The following is a 20275-nucleotide window of genomic DNA, read 5'->3' as shown; positions in this document are numbered from 1 at the left end:
GAGAGTGTGGGGGCGGTCAAGCCCGGAGACGCAAACTCGGGATTAGAAAGAGTTTCTGCATACCGGCTTGGTGGCATTCGCACGGGTTTGAGGACAAGAGCACACCAACTCCCCCAGACTCACAGGACTTCTAGGGACCTAGGCACACCTTACCGAGGCTGATGGCAATACTCATTTAGCCATCAAACTGGCTGTCAGTTACCTAAGAGCGCGGGGTGTAGACAGAAAGGAAACCAACAAGGTGTGGAAGTTTCGCTTATGAGGGAGAGTCTCCGTGCCTTTTAACTGAAAATACAGGTACCAGAAGGTTACACAATCAGGGCCAGATACAGGGCGCGCACCGGGGTCCTACTTAGGGAAACTTTGGCAAAGTGGGGAGTGATGGGGCTTTGAGGTCTTTAGTCGGGGTTGTAGTTGTCTTTCCGGCTTCCACGTGTTTATGGGGCGCCACGAAGGCTGTTTTCCACTTCATCGTCTCATCCAAGTTGGTGTCCCCATTGTTCAGTGAGGTCCTCGGGTTTGGGGGCACAGCTACTAGTTAGGAGCGGTGCATCGACCCGCAGCCGCCAAGTTTTCAACTGTAACCTCCCACGCCACGAAATCGCAGACACATTCAGACACCTAGCACTCCCCGCCGGGTTTGTCACCTCGCGTTTACATTTTTATGGGCCGGGGACAAAATGTCAGCACTGTTTGGGAAATGTCTGTCTTGAGTCCCGCTTCAAGGCTCCGGTCCCTATAAATGACCCTGTGTCTATTTTGAAGTCTGTCGGGATCACTTTCTGGAAAGCGTGAGTGAGCTGTTGGCTCTCCTAGACACACACCTTGCCCCAAGCAACAGTTCCAAGTTACTCACTAGAGCTGACAAGTCACCCGGGGGACGAGAAACTCACCCAAGTGTCTGAAAACCTTGACCAGGGTGGATTTGTCATCCTATGGATGATTCAAGAAGGTACCTGGAGGAAACTTTTGGAGGTTTCTTTTTTTGGCAAAAGGGTTCGTCGAGGTCGCGCCCTTAGATCTGGTATAGTGTGTTTGGGAGGCAATAGCAAAACGACACCCGTGGGGGCAGGGAGAGCAGTCGCCCCGTGGTCGGGACAGGGGCACAGTGCAGGGCCCTATGTACCCCAGTGCGGCTCCCGGTGCTTTGGCCGGCAGGGTCCCCCGCAGCCCGGCTTCCTAACTGGCGGCCTTTCAGCCCCTCACTTACTCAGAAAGAGGTTGCACAACAGGAAGCCGGCACGAGTTTGTTTTGTTTTGTTGCGTTCGCTCGCTCGCGCCGCGGGTGGGGGGAAGGGTCAGAGCGGGGGCGGCCTGGTTGCCCCGAGCACCGGGAAGGGCTCTGGAGCCTTCACCTCCGGACCCGCCCCTCGCTCACCTCCGGAGATCCCTGAGGCTAGGACCCAAGACCCCCGCGGGGCAAAGGTGTGTGGGTGTGCGGTGTGTGGGAGGGTGCTGAGGACCCCAGGAGGGGTGTTCACCCATTGTCCCGGGCCGCACATCTTGGCCCCGCACCCCTATGCCACTCCTGGCTCCTCTGCTCTGTGTACCTCCCTTCCTGGCTTGTCTTTCTTGACATCCGCTAGGTCCCATGGGATAGAGGGTAGGGGATCACTTCCGGAATTCTCCAGAGCTGTGCCCGCAGGGACTGCACTCCAGCAATTGCAATTGGAGAGGACACCTTTCCAATTCCTTAGAGCTTTAGGACTTGAACATCTCTTGAATTGGGGGTGGTGGTCTCAGGTGGCCCTAGAGTTAGTGAGGAAAGAGAAGTTTATACAGCTCCACCCAGTGGACCAGTTCTCTGGGTTATGGAACCTGGAGAAAGAACCCCTGCCAAACTTAAGCATCTAGAAAAAACTCTGAGGCTCACAGTGGAGAGCATTTCTTGGCCCGAAGGTGAACTCCAGACAAATGCAAACTCTCTTGTGTCCGTTCTGAAGCTTTGATGAGTCACGATTTCTTCATTGGGAAGTAGCCAGGCCCGGTTCCCTAAATGTCTCCGTGCCCGTTGGACTTCAATTTTTAGACTACGTTAGGAACTTTGATTCATTGTAAAAATGAATTTGGGTTAGTTTAAAAATCTTACTCCTTCTTTTTCTCTTTGGTTTCCTGTGAGGCTACACAAAGCAGGTGCAGCCTGCAAAAGTTTGCAGAAAAACAATGAAGGCTGTCTCTGGAAATGATCTATAGAGAACTGTGTGAGAGGGCACCCCCTCCCCCCTTTCTCTAGTGAGAACTGCTGACATTAAACGCCTTTACTAGGATCTGCTACAGTGTTCATCTAGATGAGCTCCAGCCCACCCCCTCCTTGAATTGAAGGAGGCTTTCTTCCCATTCTTATTGCTACTTAGTTCGTGTCTTTTCTTTCCTGTCAGGACTCAGGCCTTCTTCAGAGTGAGTAATTAATTCTGTGTGCTCTGGGGTGGATTCCCTGTCCCCTTGCTTCCCTTGAGGTCAGTTCAGGTAGAGTGGCTTTTCTTCACGCCATCGTTGGTCCATCCAATGTTTCCACCAATTTCATTGGCGATTCTACCAAAGTTCTTCCGGTTAGCAGAGGTTGGATACCTGGAATTGTCCCGTTTGGAAAGTGACTCTCCTTGGATGGACTCTGGAGTATGCCTAGTGGGGTGGAATTTTTGCCTGACCCCCCCCCCAAAAAAAAAAAAAAACGACTGGGGAGAGTTGAATGACTGGAAGTGATGCTTTGTAAAAGTTCTGCCTTTCTTCATGTGGCATTCAGGATCATTTGATTTTGGAGGACAGCCAGTGTTCTCTCTCACTAGCCCTCCTCCCCGAAATGCTCTCCCCCTGCCTTTACTACTAGTAAAGTAGGCCTGAGGGCATTCTGTCTATATTGTCATCATAGTTATTGATCACCGGAGTTGGAATGTTAATTTGTAATTCTCCAAGATGGCAAGAGTTATTCCGAAGTTGTTGATCCTGGGAGAGAAGCCAGAACCCACTCTTATCCTTTGTGGAGAAGTCACTTCCTGTGTTTTCTGCAATTATTTCTCTATAGAGGAAGGAAGTTATAGTATAAATAAGGTGCCAATACAGGCTTAACTCTTTTATGTTTGGCTGATTGATAAACTCAATCAGGACTGAAGTAAATGGAACAAAAAGATACATAGGTAGTCTTTGTAACGAAAATACAATTTTTATTCAAGGAGAAAGAGACAAAATGAAACCTTGAACATGGTATTAAGATGAACTTGAATTAAAAGATGCCAACGTTTCAAGTTTTCCTAGTTACCCACTTTAGGCAGAGTTGACACACGGGCCAATATTTTAATTGAGGTAGAAAAAAAATCCATATGGAAGAGCATGCCTGCTAACTTCATAAACAGGACACAACCAACTTACGGGCCACACAGATACCTCCGGTGGTGGTCCTTCTTTAAGGCACTGGTTCTCAACCTGTGGGTTGCCACCCCTTGGGGTGTCACATATCAGATATTTAGATTATGATTCATAACAGTAGTAAAATTGCAGTTATGAAGTAGCATGAAATAGTTTTATGGTTGGGGGGGTCACCCCAACATGAATTATGTTAAAAGGTCATAGCATCAGGAGGGTTGAGAGCCCTAACTTCCCATGTTCCTGTATTTAACAAGTGTCTTGTGCTGTTGGAATAGTTCAAGCTTTGTTTGATCTGCACACAACTTTATAGTAGGTCAGACAGTTTATTTATTTATTTTTAAAGGAGATGGGAACAGTTTGGCTTAGAGACAGTAGTCAGGTATTATTTAATTTTGATAGAATTAAGGGGAAAATGGGTCATATCTGTACCTGGTGACAGTCTGGTACCAATATGAGTAACAGGCTTGGTGTGACTCCAGATGAGCAGGAAAACTGCTTATAGAGCATGCATTGGTAGCCCTGGTATGCAGGGCCAACACCCCACAGCAAACAGAGCTTGGTTCTAGTCCTGAATTGACTGAAAATTGACCACTAGAATGTTACAATTCAGGCAAGAATATTGTGTCTATCCGAAGAAGGGGGTAAGATTTATATGTCAAGTTTTCCTACTTAGAGAAAGGAAGAGAGAGAAGGAACAGACTAGAAAGCATAGAGCTGTAATTAAACTGGATCTACAGCCACAGAGCATGAGACTCTTCATTGAACGATCATATGTCACTTATACTACATTTATTCAGATAATGAATAAGGGCAGACTACTATGATATAGCTCATTTATATTCTCTGCATAATATGAGCAGTGTAAGTACAGTAAATATACAGATGTTGAAGTATCTGTATCAGTCAGGTGTGAAAAGGACAGTGTTGGGCAGTCTGTGTAAATTCAAGGCTTGGAGTTCAAAGGTAAGTTAGACCTAACCTCAACTCAATGAGAATTTAGACGGGGAAATAAAACAGGCAAGTAGTCATGATGCGCTGTAGAATGGTAGGACTGTGAATGACAGATGTGTGGAGTAAAGTCGTTAACATGTGTAGGGGTCTTTTATGTTCTTGGCACTGTGCTTAAGAATGTGACATGCAGTTTTCATTTATTACTGACTGTGTAGTGTCATGAGCAGTGCGCCATAGTGTGAATATTCCCCCTTGACAGATAAGAGCATAGAGACCAACATAGGATTGTGAAGGACATAAAGACGGCCTGAGAGTGAATAAAAGTGGCTTTGGGGTGGTTCATTTGGTAAAACACTTACCTTGCAAGTATAAGGACCATGTGCAGGAATAGATGAATGTTTTCCCAACCTTTTCAGCATCAGCGGAATCCCACAACTAGAGCCTAGGTGAAAATGTGCCATGTGCTGGTGCACCCCGTAAAGCCAGTGCTGGGGAGGCAGGGACGAGAGGACCCATGGGAATCACTGGCCAGCCGGTGTGGCTTAACTGGTCAGCTCTAGGTCAAGAGAGACCTTGTTTTAAAGAAGGTGGACTGCGTTCCCGGGTTTGACACCTAAGGATGTCATCTGGTTTCCGCATGCGTGTGCAAATCCACCCTTCCATATTTGTCTGCACTTGTACAATACGTGCACGAGTCCATACATTTAACTATGGAAGAAGAAAGGGTTCTGGGGAACTCTGGAGGCAGATTTCAAGGTTGTGTGTAAGAACAGGAATCCAATTATATTCTGTCTTGAGAACAAAAAATTAGGGGTTTTGTCCGCAAGTGCTTGAATCTCAGAGACGTCACCCAGCTGAGCACATACTTAAGATCAAGAAGGTAATGGGGCCGTTCTTGTCTGCTGTGATCTCTAGGCCAAGAACATGAAAGCCTTGTGCCTCCCTTCAGGGGCAGTAAGCCTTAGGGAACCATAGATGGACAGATAGTCATGAGCACAAGGGCTGACCTTGTCCCAGGCTCCTTGATAAAGTGACCAGGATTTCTGAACATCAGTGGTTTCTACACTCCTGAGTCAAGAGATTCCAGGTTTCATTTCTAGGCCTGCTGAACACTGTACACAGAAACCAACTGGAGGCGAGGGCTGAGGACGACTCTTGCTGTATTTGCGTGTGCAGAAGTGGATGAATGTTTTCCTAGCTGTTTTTAGCATGACCAGTAGGCTCCACTCCTGTCTGTAACTTGGCCGAGTCATTCATGGTGGGTTTAAACAAAATTTTTAATAAATATGTTGTCATGTTGGGTAAAGGCCTAGTCATTGTTGTGGACATTCATACTTCTTCTCTGATGTCAGGGAACAGAACTAACTTGTATAAAACGCCTGTCTACCAGTGACTAAACTTCTACTGGTTACTTTTAAGCAGTGACTACAGTAAAGGAGAGAAATAGCTCACTACATGTGTGACAGAAATTCTTTAGCAAACTTGACTCTTTGGGCTGAATGATCAATTGTACTTCTACAATCTTCTGCAGGTAGCCGTTTCTTACCCCTTTGAGAAAATTGTGGTTTCCAGCTTTACAAATACCATTCCTGCCGACTGAGTGGTAGGTTACACCAGCCAAAGGACCAAGAATCCTCTTTTCACTTAGGCAGAGTTCGCTTCCCGCGGACTTCTTTGTGTAAGGACGGGCTTTCATATTTTCTTTGCAAAGAACGTTCTCCAGCCAGGTTCCCTGATTCTCTGGTTTTTTTTTTTTTTTTTTTTTTTTTTTTTTTTTTTTTTTTTTAAGAAATTTTTTTTTTTTTTTTTTTTTTTATGTGGGGAGTTAGTCCCTCAGTGCAGGTAATTANGACCAAGAATCCTCTTTTCACTTAGGCAGAGTTCGCTTCCCGCGGACTTCTTTGTGTAAGGACGGGCTTTCATATTTTCTTTGCAAAGAACGTTCCACAGCCAGGTTCCCTGATTCTCTGTTTTTTTTTTTTTTTTTTTTTTTTTTTTTTTTTTTTTTTTTTTAAGAAACCTCTGTTTCTCAAATGATGACCATGTGGGGAGTTAGTCCCTCAGTGCAGGTAATTAATTCAGGGTGACGTCATGGGGGATGAGTTCATTTTTTCCGGTTCGGATTCTTCATCTCAGGATCTGATGGTTAACTCATTAGGAACACATTTCAAAAAAATGTAGTGCTTAAAAATCGAGTCATGCTAAACGTGCGGCCAATCCCGTATTTTTGGTTATACTCTCAGGGTACGGCTTCGCCTTTGGAAAGAGATCTATCTGTGCTCTGCAACCAGGAAGATCTGAAAGTCATCAGTAATTGTTACCGCTATTTGTGTGTATGGGTCTTTTGTCTGTATGTCTGTTCACCACATGCATACCTGACGTCTGGAAGGCAAGATATGTTTTCTGTTTGTTTTGTTTTTTTGGGGATCCCTTAGATCTGTGTTAGATGGCTGTGAGCTGCCAAGTGGGTGCTAGAAACTGAACCTGGGTCCTCTAAAGAGTTACCAGTACCCAGCCAGGTTAGATCTAGAGTGCACTGCCACTCTAGATCTCATTGTGAGTTGTTTTGATGCTGGTCCTGTCAATTGCTCAGGCGTTAACTTCTCATCACACATGATCTATGGCTGTCTATTGAGTTGTAATAGATAGCAGTGTAGAAATGTAGCTTTGTATTATTTGACCTTAAAACAAACAAACAAACAAACTAACTAACTAACTAACTAACTAACTAACTAACTAGGCTTTCTCGTGATAGTGCATACCTTTAATCCCAGCACTGGGGAGGCAGACACAAAGGCAAGAGAATCTCTGTGAGTTTGAGGCCAGCCTGGTCTACAGAGTGAATTCCAGGATAACCAAGGGTACCCAGAGAAACCCTGTCTTGAAAAAAAAACCAAACCAAAACAACCAACAACAATAAAAAAATAAAACTGAGGGCAGAGGCAGGGAGCTCTCTGAGTTCAAGGCCAGCCTGATCTAGAGGGAGTTTCAGGACCAGCCAGGGATACACAGGAGAAACCCTGTCTCAAAACACAAAAACAGTGAGTTCCAGGACAGCCAGGACTATACAGAGAAACCCTGTCTCAAAAAACAAACAAACAAAAAAACAAAAAAACCCCAAAAAACCAAAACAACAACAAAAAAACCCCAAAACCCAAACCCCCCAAAACAAACAAAAGCCAAAACGTCAAACTTTCAAATCTTTTCTTTACATTATTTTGATATTTCTTTTACTTTGATTATTTAACTCTGGGTATCCCCACAGGTTCCGTTTGTAGGTGTTTGGGTCAGCAGAGTTCAAATGGTTTTCTGACACTAGGTTTCATTTCATTTTAGCTGCATGGTCCACATAAAACAGTGTGCATCGTACCCCAAACACACACTCTGCATGCGGAGATGTACACTGCAACATTGCTTGACTATTGTTCCTCATGTACCCTGATAGCTTCAGATATATTTCGCTCTATTCTGTTTATTTTATTTTAGGAAATACTTTCCCTACTGAGTAACTCATCCCATAGGCCATCCGTGGATAGCAGCCCAGTTTGTAGAACGCTGCTGCTTTAAAATGAGTACTTTGGTAACTGGAGGCCTTAGGAAGTTAGCATATTTCAACCTAGGCTAAGCCAGTTCATGAGTACCTTTCTGAGCTTTTTGTGTGCTGAAAAAAATTTTTTTTTTTTTGTTTCAAGTTCATTCTAATTTCTTATGATGGTGACTGTTTTTTGTTTGTTTTTTTTTTTTATTGGATTGACCATTTTTGTAAGGCCACAGCTTTCCAGACCTTTCTGTCTTCATTGATGAGTTGAAGACTGAGGCCAAGTAACGAGACACTTCCCAATGGCATTTGGTATAGTAGGAGGCTGTGAGAGTCCTAAGACACCCAGGGGTGTGGCCAGTGCATTCTGGGGGATGTGGGGAGTTATGCAGCTTTACTGCTGTTTCCTGCATTGTCTCTCAGAAGAGTCAGATTTTCTTACCAGCCGTCTGGTCTGGAATTACTGTCTCTGTCATCCCAACCACTGTGTGGGTCTTCAGAACCTTGCTTCTGATATTCAGACTAACTAGAATGGATTCCTGAACTAGAGGGCGGCTCCTCTGTCTCCTCCTCACCCTTTCTCCTGTCTTCACCATACTTACTACCTGTATTGTGAACTTCACAGCTACAGACTTAAGTTTAAAATTGTGTTGTCAGCTATTTTATTCCATATGTTTGAGCGAAATTTCTTCCTTTTCGAGACAACTTACAGATACAGAATTTAGAATGGTTAAAATATATTGATCATGAATTAGTTTGGAGTTTAGATCCACAGATGCATCCAAGTCAGAGTTGTGTTTTAAGAGAGTCCCTGATGTAGGTTATAGGGTCTTTTCCAAGTGGTCTTTGGAAAACTACTGGGTGAAAGGACTAACGGTTGTCTTTCTAATTAGTGTCAGAATGAGAGTCCTCTGATGTCATGTTACCAGTGATTGTGTTGTTTGAGTAGCGGTGGTACATACTAATGTTCAGAATAAATGGCAATGTTCTCACAGTCATCATGAGGCCTTGAGGCTACTTGGGTGAAAAGGACTACACATGCTTCTTTGAGTTTCTGCACTACAGCTTAGATATGAGTTAGCTTTCTTTTGGTGTAACTTCTGTGGCTCTGGAGGCTTCCCCGAGTCCAGTTATGGACCCACACGAGGAGTTAAACTCTACCTTGCTGTGAATCTGTTCACCATAATACATGACCTTACCGTTCTGGTCTAGAGAAATGGTATTGTCCACATCTGATACACTCCCTCCATAACGTCCTCCCGCCTCATGGGCTCATGTTTGCACTTTCCTCTTGTTGAAATTGCAGACAAGGATCACTCTGATTTATTGGTGACATCTAATATAGCTGTGTTTATATTGTTGCCAATAAAATGACTTACATGATTGGTTTTTGTTTATACAATCTTTACTGAGGAGTCAGTCACCTGTGTTAGAACAAGGTACATTCTGCTTATTGAAATGAACTCTGGGATATAAGAACATTCAGCTCTAGCTGTCCTTGATTAAATTGCAGAATGTGCTGCACACTGAAGCCGTGCATGAGAATACTTATATTATCCATCAATAGGTTTTTCATTTCTATATTCTTCTGGCTACAAAAGCTGGAACAGGAGAAACCCAGGAGAATAGCATGGGTCTATTAAACGATAAAGGCAGTGAGGTTGAAATGACAGCGCTTAATGAAATTATACAATCATTAACCCAAAGGGGGGAAAATGAGAAGACCGGCAGACCGTAGATGGCTTAGACACATAAACACTCACATACGCGTGCACATGTATACACACACAAATAAGAATGTACACGCACACACAAGTGTTTGGGGCAAGCACATACTGTAAATGTGCACACACATATGTAAATATGATCATATTCAGGGTCAGTTTGCTTCCTGACCTTCGCTAGAAGGATTTTTTTTTGTTGTTTTTGGTTGTTCAGTATAAAAAATGCTTTCAGCATAAGGAATGGAAAATATAACAAAGGCTAAATCTAGCCTAAGGAAATGAAATGATGTATGAAAATTAATAATTAACTGGCTCATCAGATGAATTATGACTCCAGATGAGTCTATTAATGATATTTACTAAGAAGGGGCCTTTGGCTGTCAACAGGTGCTGTGGAAGTTGGTTCTGGAGTTTTCTTAGATGGATGAGTGAACATTGTTTCATTTGTTTAATCTCTCTCAGTGCATAAGGAGCAGTTCCTGGAGCCCTGGAGAGAAGGTGGAAGCAGGATTTTATATTTTGATCCAAGTTAACTTTAATGCTTTCCCAGAAAACGAGTGGCATTATAAAATGGTTTTCTACCTGAGTTTCCGTGGAGGTTAAGTCATTTCCTCTCTGACCTGGATTGCAGGAGTTGTGTTTTAAGAGTTTGAAAGTGGTCAAAAGGGAAGATTTAGTAACTCATTAGCAGAGTGAACATTTTCATTGTGAGAACCAATGGGGGATAAAAATCTAAGTGTGGTTAAACATCAGATATGAAACACCTGAAATTTATATTTCTGAATGCTCTTTGCCTTTTTTTTTTGTTGGTAGTCTTGAGTAGAATATTTGGTCATAAGACAGGAGGGAAAGCCTGTGAAAGTTTTTAAATAGGAGGAGCGTAGAGAGATGGCTCAGTGGTCAAGAGCGCTGGCTGCTCTTGCAGGGGACCCAAGTTCAGGTCCTAGCACCCACGTGGCTCACAACTGTCTGTAACTCCAGTTTCAGGGGATCTGACAATGTCTTCTGGCTCGGTGGTCATCAGTCAGGTATATGGTGCAAATACAACATGAAAACATAAAATATAAAAGTAAATGCATCTTTGTTGAAAGAGGTCCACATTCAGTGGAATTTTCCTGGTTCCCTTTAGGATACTACTAGCTGTGATGTGATCATCTTAGACAATTCATTTAATGCGGTATTCCTTTCTTTCTGGTTAGTGCTGTCTTTGTGCGTGGTGTTCGGGGAGGGCTCTCTCTCTCTCTCGTCATTGTCTCCTTCCATGCACCCATTGTTGCTTGAGTTGTGTTGGCAGAGTGTGCCACTGTTTTTGCTTCTATGGCTACAAAGTTCCTCTAGATTTAATTGCTAAAAAAGTGGATTCTTCATATCAGTTTGTTATTATAATAAATGAGTGTTTTAAAATAATCCTTCTTACCTGTAGTATTAGAAAACAACAACAACAACAATAAACAACAGCAGAATATCAAGAGACCATAGTGATTATGGTTAGGCTTTTATGGATGGAGATTTGTAGTTCAGGAAGCTTGTGACTTACCACGGTAGTTCTCAGCATCTTGACTTCTCCAGTGTTCCTCACTGATGCTTAAGCCTAAGTCTTACCTGAAGCTGAGTGGTTTTCTTATCCTTGATCACCCTGTGGGCTTGACATGATATTGTGATCAATGGCTTAGTGCAGAAGTATATAACATAGTATGCCGTGAGTAGACAAAATTGATTTCTATGTACCGGTGTCTTTTGCTGGAAAATCTGTTGACACAGTTCACGTGGAAACTGGAATTGTAGGCCAATTCCTACCTGGCTTGCTTTTCTTCCTTTTCGTGGGTGGTTTTGCCTAACGTAGAAATGCCATTCACTTCACTTTTCTGGCTACTTCTTTGTCTTATAAGTACATTTTTTTCTTCTTCTTTAAACCTAAGGCTGTTTCAAATATGAATGCGAGTTATTAAAAAAGCAGAATAAATATTCATGTGATAATACAGGTGTGAGTGCCTGATGCTTGATTATATTCTTACCTTTCTGAATTTCCTTCTTGTCGACTCTTCTTAATGACTGAGCCTAATGCTGGATTACTTAGTGATGCATTTTTGATCCAGATTTTGATGACAACTGCTTGTTTATGATGCTGATGTAAAAAGTGACTTTTTTCTAACAAAGTCGAAATGACCACAGTCAACAAAGCTGCTGCCACTTGCCACTTGGATGTGGTTTAAGTGACTCCAGTCATTTTGGACCATTCTTCAGTTTCGAAAATTTGTCAGTATGGCATAATTATGTGCTTTTTTTTCCCTTCTGATGAGTAATAAATAAATGCTTCCTACAAATAAATGTTCAGAGTGCTCAGAAACCACTCTTTCACAAATGAGTGGCGAATGGATAATGGTTTTGATTCTTGCTCCAGATCAGTCAATAGAGGAAGAGAGTGGCCAGTAATAAGGTGTAGCTCCACGCACACACAGCCAACAATGCGCGAGGAGTTTTCCATTGTTAAAGAGGAACAGACTTAGAGCCAGTGTGATAGCAGGCTCTGTTCTTTCTGTATCATAAATGAACGCCATCCATGCAGGTCTGGAGACTTACTTGTCTGTCTGTGGGACGTGCCGTGGAGGGAGAGTAGGAGCAGTTGCTATATACCAGAGAGAGTTTTTAGTGAATTTTAGCAAAATAAAGAAATAAAGAGTGCATTCCAAATTCCGTATTTAAATTACATACAAAGAGTCAGTAGGCACCTGTGACAAGTTTTGTGGAAATCATAGTGAACATTCAAGTTGTTTTTTTTTTTTTTTTAATTCCTAAACTGATGAAAGGAATAGTTTCCTTGAAAACACTTTATTCCTTTGGTAGCCTTCCCATGATGATTGGTGCAGGCATTTCTTTAGGAGTTGAGTTGAGAATATTTGTTCAGGACCCCAAGTGGATCATACAGCGGGAAGAAGTCCCGAGGCTCATCCTATTGAGAACGTGTGGATGTTACTGCTATAGTCTTGATCGGTCTTCATTTTCTGTGTTTGTTCAGCTGTGGCTGCTTCCCATGACTGTCTTGTCTGTATAAAAGACAGACATCGTTAAGGCGGCACCTAGACACCTGGCCATGTCCTAGCGCCCACATTGCAGAGTGACCTGTTAGGGAGGGAAGAGCTTTCCTTAGGGATTTAGAACCAGGGAGCATTGATGTCACCACATAGGAGTAGTGAGAATGACATTCGGTAGACACATCAGTACATACGTTTCTGCTCCCAATGGAGGGTCCCCAATAATATGGTATATATGGCCACACAGTAGGGCTTTTTGTGAACATACTGAGGACCCTACTTTGAAGAGTTGCCTTCTCTTGTGCTTTCCAGGAGCTGTAGTCTATAGTGTTTTCCTATTCCAGACCCTCACATAGAAAGAAGGCAGGGTATTGTGGCATTGATCTATTTCTATCCCCATAACTCAGGATCAATATGGATGTAAGGCTCTGCTGCTGTCTGAAAAGTAATATTCCCATACCTAGAGTTTTTGCAAATCTGGGCACTATGAAAATGTTGCTCTCAGAAGGAACATGGTGTTTGCTTTGCAATTGTTCACCGGGAACTTCAAAAGTTCAATCTCACAGCTCACGGAGGGTGGTGTTGCGAGAGTTTCCAAAGATACATTGTAGCGAAAATGAAGTCTATGGACAGATCCCTTCGCGAACAGAGTAGGTTTCATTTTGCAAGCCGTCATCAGTGGATGGGTGGTTGCTGCCAAGAACACCGCATTGAGAAAGGCACAGATCAATGCAGTGATCCATAAGCTAAGCCTCCCATGGAAGCAGAAGTGTAGAGTCCTTGCCAAGGAGCTATGTGTTTTATGGTCTTGTTCTATACCACAGGCCAGTTTGCCAGCTGTGTTTCTTTTTTTGTCCCAATATAAATGCTATACGAGTTGAAAATTTACTGGATCTCGTTTTCAGTTTCACCATTTCCAATGCCTGCCTTTGTTTTTGTTTTAAACAGACTTACCACCTATCAGATGGATAACTTATTGCCTTGCCTTGAAAGAATCAATAGTGCCATTGGATATTGATTAGCGTGGCCTCAGGGCTCTCAGAATGAATGGAAGGTCATGTGGCATGAATCTCCACCGGACATCAAGAACCCCACAGGGGCCTGGGCTACTCGGTGGTCAGCATATCCCTCCCATCAGAGCCCACGCAGGCACTCCCTGCTCCTCTTCCTGTGCCAGCACGCCGAGCCCCAGTATTGGAAGTCTTGCTAACAGTCTTCACCTCAAGATGTCCTCGGGAGCAGGGATGGCTCCTCAGAGCAACATGGCCGCAAGCCCCATCCATCTGCCTGCCCTGAGCCCCAGGAGACAGTTACTCGCCAATGGGAAGCCTCAGTTCCAGGTCACCCCGGCTGGTGTCATGGCAGCACCACACACTATAAAGCCCAAACAGCAAGAATTTGGAGACCCCTTCTCTCCAAATCCCGAGAAAGGTAAGATTGTTACTTGGGAGTCTCTACAAAAGGGGACTTTTTAATCTGCCCCTTGTCTGCTGACTGCCAGCAAGTTCAATAGAAAAATATACGTAATTCATTATTAGAGTCAAGGTTCAAGAGGTCTCATGCTTGGGAAGGGGTTGGGTGTGTACTTTTGTATGTGTGTCTAAGTGATGGGTACAAGTGAGTGGTACCTTGGAATTGAAGCAGAGTGGAAGGTGAGGCAGAGCAGCTTAAAAGGGAAATAGGGAGGAAGGTGATGACTGACAGGGCAGGAGCTGGGTGCAGAGTCTGTCTTCTGCATACTTGTGGCTCTGCCCTGTCTTACGGGGGTGGAGGGGTGGATTCTGCAGGCAGTGGGGGACAGGGCCTAACCAGAACCAATGCTGGTGTTAGAAGTACTAGAAGAAAAGCTGTGGTCGGGAGGAGAGGACCACAGTGGGAGTCATTTTAGTACCCAGGAAAAAGAGGAGTCAGTAAATGTTAATAAGAAAAATTCAAGAGGGAGATTCAAGCTGGAATAATGCATCCCTCCTCAATAGTGGAGATTGAAACCATAGGCCCACAGCAGCGTGTCAGGCAACTGCTCTCCCACTGAGTCCTGTCCCCGACATGTATTTAAACATATTTTTAAAATTGGTGAGGGACTAGAAAATGTGGTTAATTTGAAATATAGCATGTGTGTTTAATTCAGTCGTGATTGGATTACCCTCTATTTCAAATTAAAAGAGTAGTTGTTGAGGACTAACGGACTATTTGAACAGCACCCTTTCTCTAGCAACTAACTGGTGTGGCCTTAATGGATTTACATTGCAGACGGTGTGCGTGTGTGCTTAGGCTAGGAAGAAAAAGAGCCTGTATCTTACATAACTACAGCTTTTAATGTCAAATGGCACTCTGCATATTTCTTAAGGTACTTTGTTGTCAACTCGTAATAGCGGACACAGCTTAGTGCCTGTGTATTCCGGTGTATAGAGTGTTTGGCCATAAATGAAGAGATGAGTAGGAAAACCCCACAACAGTACACACACCCGTGGCTTTTATAGTTCTCCTTTACTCTCTTACTCTCTTTTCTCCTAATCATTTCTATTTAGTCTAAGTTCTGTTTGGAGTTGTTGCTTTCCTAGAGCTACTAATATTTAAGCGCAGGTAAAGTTTGCCTGGGGGCCTTTTCTAGAATAGTCTGCCACTGTTAGGCTACTACTGGGCCCATGGGGTAGAACATTGAGTTTCTTCCTACCAAACTCCTCTGTTTGGTTTTAGAGGCACTGCGCCACGACACCTCTCAGCTCATCTTGACTAGGGAGCTGTAGCTTCCTTTTATAGGCACGGCTGTCCATGTGACTGGCAGTCGTAACCTGCGTTTCTCATATCATGTATGTGTGTGGATGCTTTCCAACACAGACTCAGAGATTGCTCACCACAGTTCAGGGTGTGTGCTATGGTGATTTAACCCATGGAGGTCCACAGAGAACAAGCTCTTTGGGGACACTAAGATGGAGTTCAACCTCTCAATCTTACTTTGATAGAAGATGTAATAATTATGACCCTGGCTTAAAGCGTCCTTCAGGAACTTGGGTTAAGTGAGTTTAACTGAGTGAGTCATTGGGGCCAGCGTATCTTGTAAGGCGTGTAGAGCAAGCGCTGCTTCCCAGTTCTTCCCCTGAGGCGTGCTGGCTCTCCACTAGCAGACAGTGCCTGGCTTCCTGTCAACAGGCTTGGAGCACAACTGAGTTCTCACAGATAAGAAGCTGGGGACGATCTGAAGTTATTCTTCTCAGCCCAGCATCTTGGATACCATCAGTGGTCTTGGTGAGGCCAGAAGTGGTGGAATTGTTTCTGCAGATCTTGACGAAATTCATAAAATTAAGCCAATAACCAGTGGTCTGGGATTGCTTAAGCTCCATCTGAATGTTTCTCAACAAATAATTATTGAACCTATATTGTCAGGGATCTATTGTGCTGGAAGACTTGCCATTAAGATGTCTGCCCCTCAGGCTGTTGGAGGATTTGGACCAATGTATGGGCAGTTCAAAATGAAGCTCAGTGAGCTCTCTGAGAGGGGCACACTAGTGCACACGAGAGTGGCAGCCTTTGTGTGTGTGAGAGAGTATGTGCTTGTACAGGCTGATGTGTGCAGATGTGCAGAATAGAGGTCAGTGTTGCTCTCTTCCTTAGCCACTTTCCAACCTACTCCTTCTTTCATTTTCCTTTGAAAAAACAAGAGTCCCTCTCTGAAGCTGGAGTTCACTGTTTGGCTACCACGGTGACTAGCGCTTTCCAGGGCTCTTCTCATCTTGGCTTTCCCAGCTCTGCAGTTAGAGACATGGCTCACTACTCCTGGCATTTACGTGGGTGCTGGGGAATCCGGACTCAAGCCCTTCCACTCGCACAGTAGTCGCTTTACAACTCTAACTCTCTCAGTCTCTCTAACCCCATCTGTCAGTGTTGAGAGGGCTCCCTGTCCTGGTGATAGGTGGAGCTAAGGGAAAAGTAGGATATCTAAGCACACAATATTTGAAAGGTGCTAGCTTTGCGATGTTCCCAATTGCTGGCACGAGAGATTGCAAGTGTGTGTGTGTGTGTGTCTGTGTGCCTGTGTGCATGTGTGTGCATGTGCACATGAAGGAGCTTTCTAGCATTTATTTTAGGTAGGGAGAAGAAGCACAAATCCAAGCCTGGAGGGGTGCTGATTTCTACCTGGCTCCACGTGGCTTGGAGGTGTAGGGTTTTATCAGAGCTGACACTGGCGGGGGAGCCAACAGAACGCAGCACATCAAGAGTCTGGAGTGATGCACCAAGACGTGTAGCTGTGTTTGAGCTGAAGAACTGAGTACCAGAAGATCTGATGGTCCAGAGGCGAGGAGGCTCTAGACTCAGGAAGAGCCACTGTTTCAACGTGAGGCCAAAGGCAAGAAAAAGGAAACCAGTGATCCAGTTAGTTCAAAGGCAACAGGCAGGAAAGGGTTGCAGCTCACGTGGGGGAGGGATTAGCCTTTTGCTCAGACCATCAGAAGATTGGAAGTCTTTCCTTACCAAGGGAGGCATTCCCCTTCCCCAGCCTGCTGGTGTGCATGTTAATCTCCTGCAGAAACACCCCAGCACGAACCGAGAATAATGTCTTACCAAATACTTGAGCACCTTGTAGTTCAGGCAGATTCACACAAGACGGACCACAAGCGGACGGAACCTCCTTGCATTGAGGCATGGCACAGTTTACACAGCAATGAGAAAGCCGTTTCCTGAATCCTGAGAGTGATCGCATTGCCTTGTGGGACTCTATCCAGAGAGTTTAAGCTCTTGAGGATTGTTACCGGGAAGACCGGTGAAAAGTGTAGATTTGAATGTTGTTTCTATTGGCTAAGGATTACATTCCGCTAACCTAGAAACACAGATAACAGCTGCTTCAGCATCCTATGGTGTGAGTTCCGAATACCATGGTGTCACTGGTGAGTCCTTGAAGGAACCAGAGAGTTACAGAGCATTCTTTGCGTACCAGGTAACTGGCAAATAGAGATGGACACTTTCCATGGTGAATTTCATTATATTCCTTTTGGTGGTTTTTGCAAAGCTACAGTGTCAGCAAGCACTTTTTATTCCTGTTCCTGAAAACATTGTTCACCATAGAAGGTAGATACGCAAGTGTCCATCACTAGACGAATGGTGAAGATGAGGCGTGGAGACGCAACTTAAAAAAGGAAGGGGATTCTGACCTATCCACTAACACAGAAACGTTGAGTCAACTGTGCTAAACGAACTCTATTATATGTATTATATGACTTCTATTTTGTAAGTTCTTAGAATCACATTTGTAGAGGCAGTGGTAGTTGCTAAGAACATGGGCACCAGGAATGGGGAGCTGGTATTCAGTGGATACAGAGATTTGGTTTGAGGTGACAAAGTTTTGGCATTTGATGGCTATTTTCTTTTCATTTAAAAAACTATTTAATTATTTAACATAATTGGGGTTTTCTTCGCGACAGTCTTAAAAGACTGACCCGGCACTCATTATAGCTTAGGTTGGCCTTGAACTTGAGGCAGTTACCCCTATCTCTGCCTGCTGAATGGCAAGACTACAGGCACGAATCTCCACCCTAGGCTGTTATTTTACCACAATTTTAGAGACAAAAAGAGTAGATGTGACCAGGCAATGAGCATGGAAACATTTGCCTTATCTAGCTAAGGCTTGAGAAGTGGTAGAGTCTACCACAGGGTGTATATCCCTCCTGAAATGGTGCCGATTTAAGAATCAAAGAGGTATGCCATTTTTCTTCTAATTTATGAAGATGACATTTTAAAGCAGCTAATAAGTTGCTCGTACATAAATGCTGTTAAGTGCTTACACCTAAATCCTTAATAAACGCGGCTGTTAGGTGTTGCTGTGGGCCTGAGGCCACCATAAAAACACAAGAGACGCTCAGCTGGCCACATCTTCGATGCCCAGGGCCTGTCATGAGGCTGTTTTTCTTGCGGCTGGGTCAGCGTTGGCTGTGCTGTACAGCCCTGCACTGTCAGCCTGAGACTGTGGAGTGTTCCTCTTGGCTGCACAGTGGCTGCCTCAGTCCAGCTCTGACCAGAGTTTGCCTTCTAAGAGGAGGGGGCAGGAAGGATAAAAGGCAGGAAGAAAAAAATGAGTTTCCCTCATTTTTTTCCCCTTCAAACAGTTTCTCGGGAGCCCCATCCAGGCATCCCTATTGAAACTAACCAGTCTTTTAATAAGCTACTTAAAAAAAAAGATTTATTTATTATTTAATATAAGTCAGTACACTGTAGCTGTTTTCAGACACACCAGAAGAGGGCATCAGATCCCATTACAGATGGTTGTGAGGCACCATGTGGTTGCTGGGATTTGAACTCAGGACCTCTGGAAGAGCAGTCAGTGCTCTTAACCGCTGAGCCATCTCTCCAGCCCCCAATAAGCTACTTCTTCATGAGCAAAATTCATTGTTTAGTCTAAAGTCATTTTGGTCTTTTTTGTTGTTTGTTTGCTTGCTTTCTTTTTCCTTTTTCTTTTTCTGTTTTTCTCTTTCTTTCTTTCTTTCTTTCTTTCTTTCTTTCTTTCTTTCTTTCTTTCTTTCTCTTTCTCTCTTTCTTTTTGTGCTTTACATTATTTTGTACTGTGTTCTATTATAATTAAATAACTTGTTGATTTTTTTTTTTCTGATTTTCCTATGTAGTGCTGAATGGCTTGGAACTCAGTATGTAGACAGGCCTTGAACTCAGTGATCCTCCTGCCTCAGTATTCCCAAAGTGCTGATCTTGCAGACATGTGTCACTACATATAAACTAATGGATTGGGCTTTTCAGCATTTTGACACATTTATCTGTATCAAGTACATTGAACCAATCAAAAAAAAAAGGTGACATTTATCTCCAAGTTGGCCTTCATCATTTATATACACAAATACATGTTCATCATAACCGGGAAGTTAACTCAGACACAACAATATCTCTTATATATAATTATATCTTAATATGCAGTCCATAATGAAATTAATTTTACATTATTATTTTATATTTTATCCATAAATTAATTTTCACTCTCCACTTACAGTCCAAGTGCCCTCTATGGCTGGTTTTTATTTAGACAGCTCTAAGCAAGTTCAAGCATTTTACATATGGCTATTGCAGCATTTCAGGTTCTTTTTCTCGACCTCCCATTCTCCCTACCCTTTGTGTGTGTGTGTGTGTGTGTGTGTGTGTCTGTCTGTCTGTCTGTCTGTCTCCTGTTCAGGTGGCTGTCTCATTGCTCAGGCTGCTGGCCTGACTCTTTCTTCAGGATCTAATTCAGGTTAGAATGTAGCTTGAATAAGGCTAGAGGGATGGCTCCCTGCTTGCTTGTAAAAGCCTAGCACCGCAGTGTGCTTCTGTAATCCCAGTGTGCTGGGGCAGCCACTCCAGCTGAAACGGTGAGCCTGAGGATCAGAAAGAGGGGCTCTGTCTCAGAAACAAGGTGGAGGAGGATAGAGGATGCTATCCAGTGCTAACCTTTGACAGCACACCACATTCATGAGTGCACATATGTGCACTCATGCATACACATGCATGCACCCTAGTGCGTGTGCGAGCACACACACACACACACACACACACACACGCAACACATTAAAAAGAAGAATGTGGAATAGATAATTTGTGGGCCAACATGAGCTTGTCAGCACATCACTGCACTGAGGACATGTTTCCTGTCTAAGTTAAGTCAGTGACGTCACATTCGTTAGCGTCTTAAAGCT

The 20275-nt window shown here is 43.8% G+C and overlaps 1 protein-coding gene and 1 long non-coding RNA gene across 3 annotated transcripts in view; one reads left to right on the top strand and one right to left on the bottom strand.

The window, feature by feature from the left end:
- Positions 1–1292, bottom strand: part of LOC110285689 — a 42268-nt gene extending 40976 nt beyond the window's left edge. Inside the window, exon 1 of the long non-coding RNA XR_002377077.1 lies at positions 1211–1292. This is a non-coding gene — a long non-coding RNA (uncharacterized LOC110285689). The remainder of the gene's footprint in view (positions 1–1210) is intronic.
- Positions 1–20275, top strand: part of Glis3 (GLIS family zinc finger 3) — a 421415-nt gene that overhangs the window by 605 nt on the left and 400535 nt on the right. For both annotated transcript variants that reach the window (XM_021152026.2, XM_021152027.2), the window contains exon 2: positions 13557–14039. In XM_021152026.2, the coding sequence (XP_021007685.1) occupies positions 13652–14039 (388 nt within the window). In that variant the 5' untranslated portion in view covers positions 13557–13651. The remainder of the gene's footprint in view (positions 1–13556; positions 14040–20275) is intronic.

The sequence above is a fragment of the Mus caroli genome, chromosome 19, assembly GCF_900094665.2.
Source record: "Mus caroli chromosome 19, CAROLI_EIJ_v1.1, whole genome shotgun sequence".
NCBI classification, from domain to species: Eukaryota; Metazoa; Chordata; class Mammalia; order Rodentia; family Muridae; genus Mus; species Mus caroli.
This window is presented reverse-complemented; position numbering and strand designations above follow the sequence as displayed.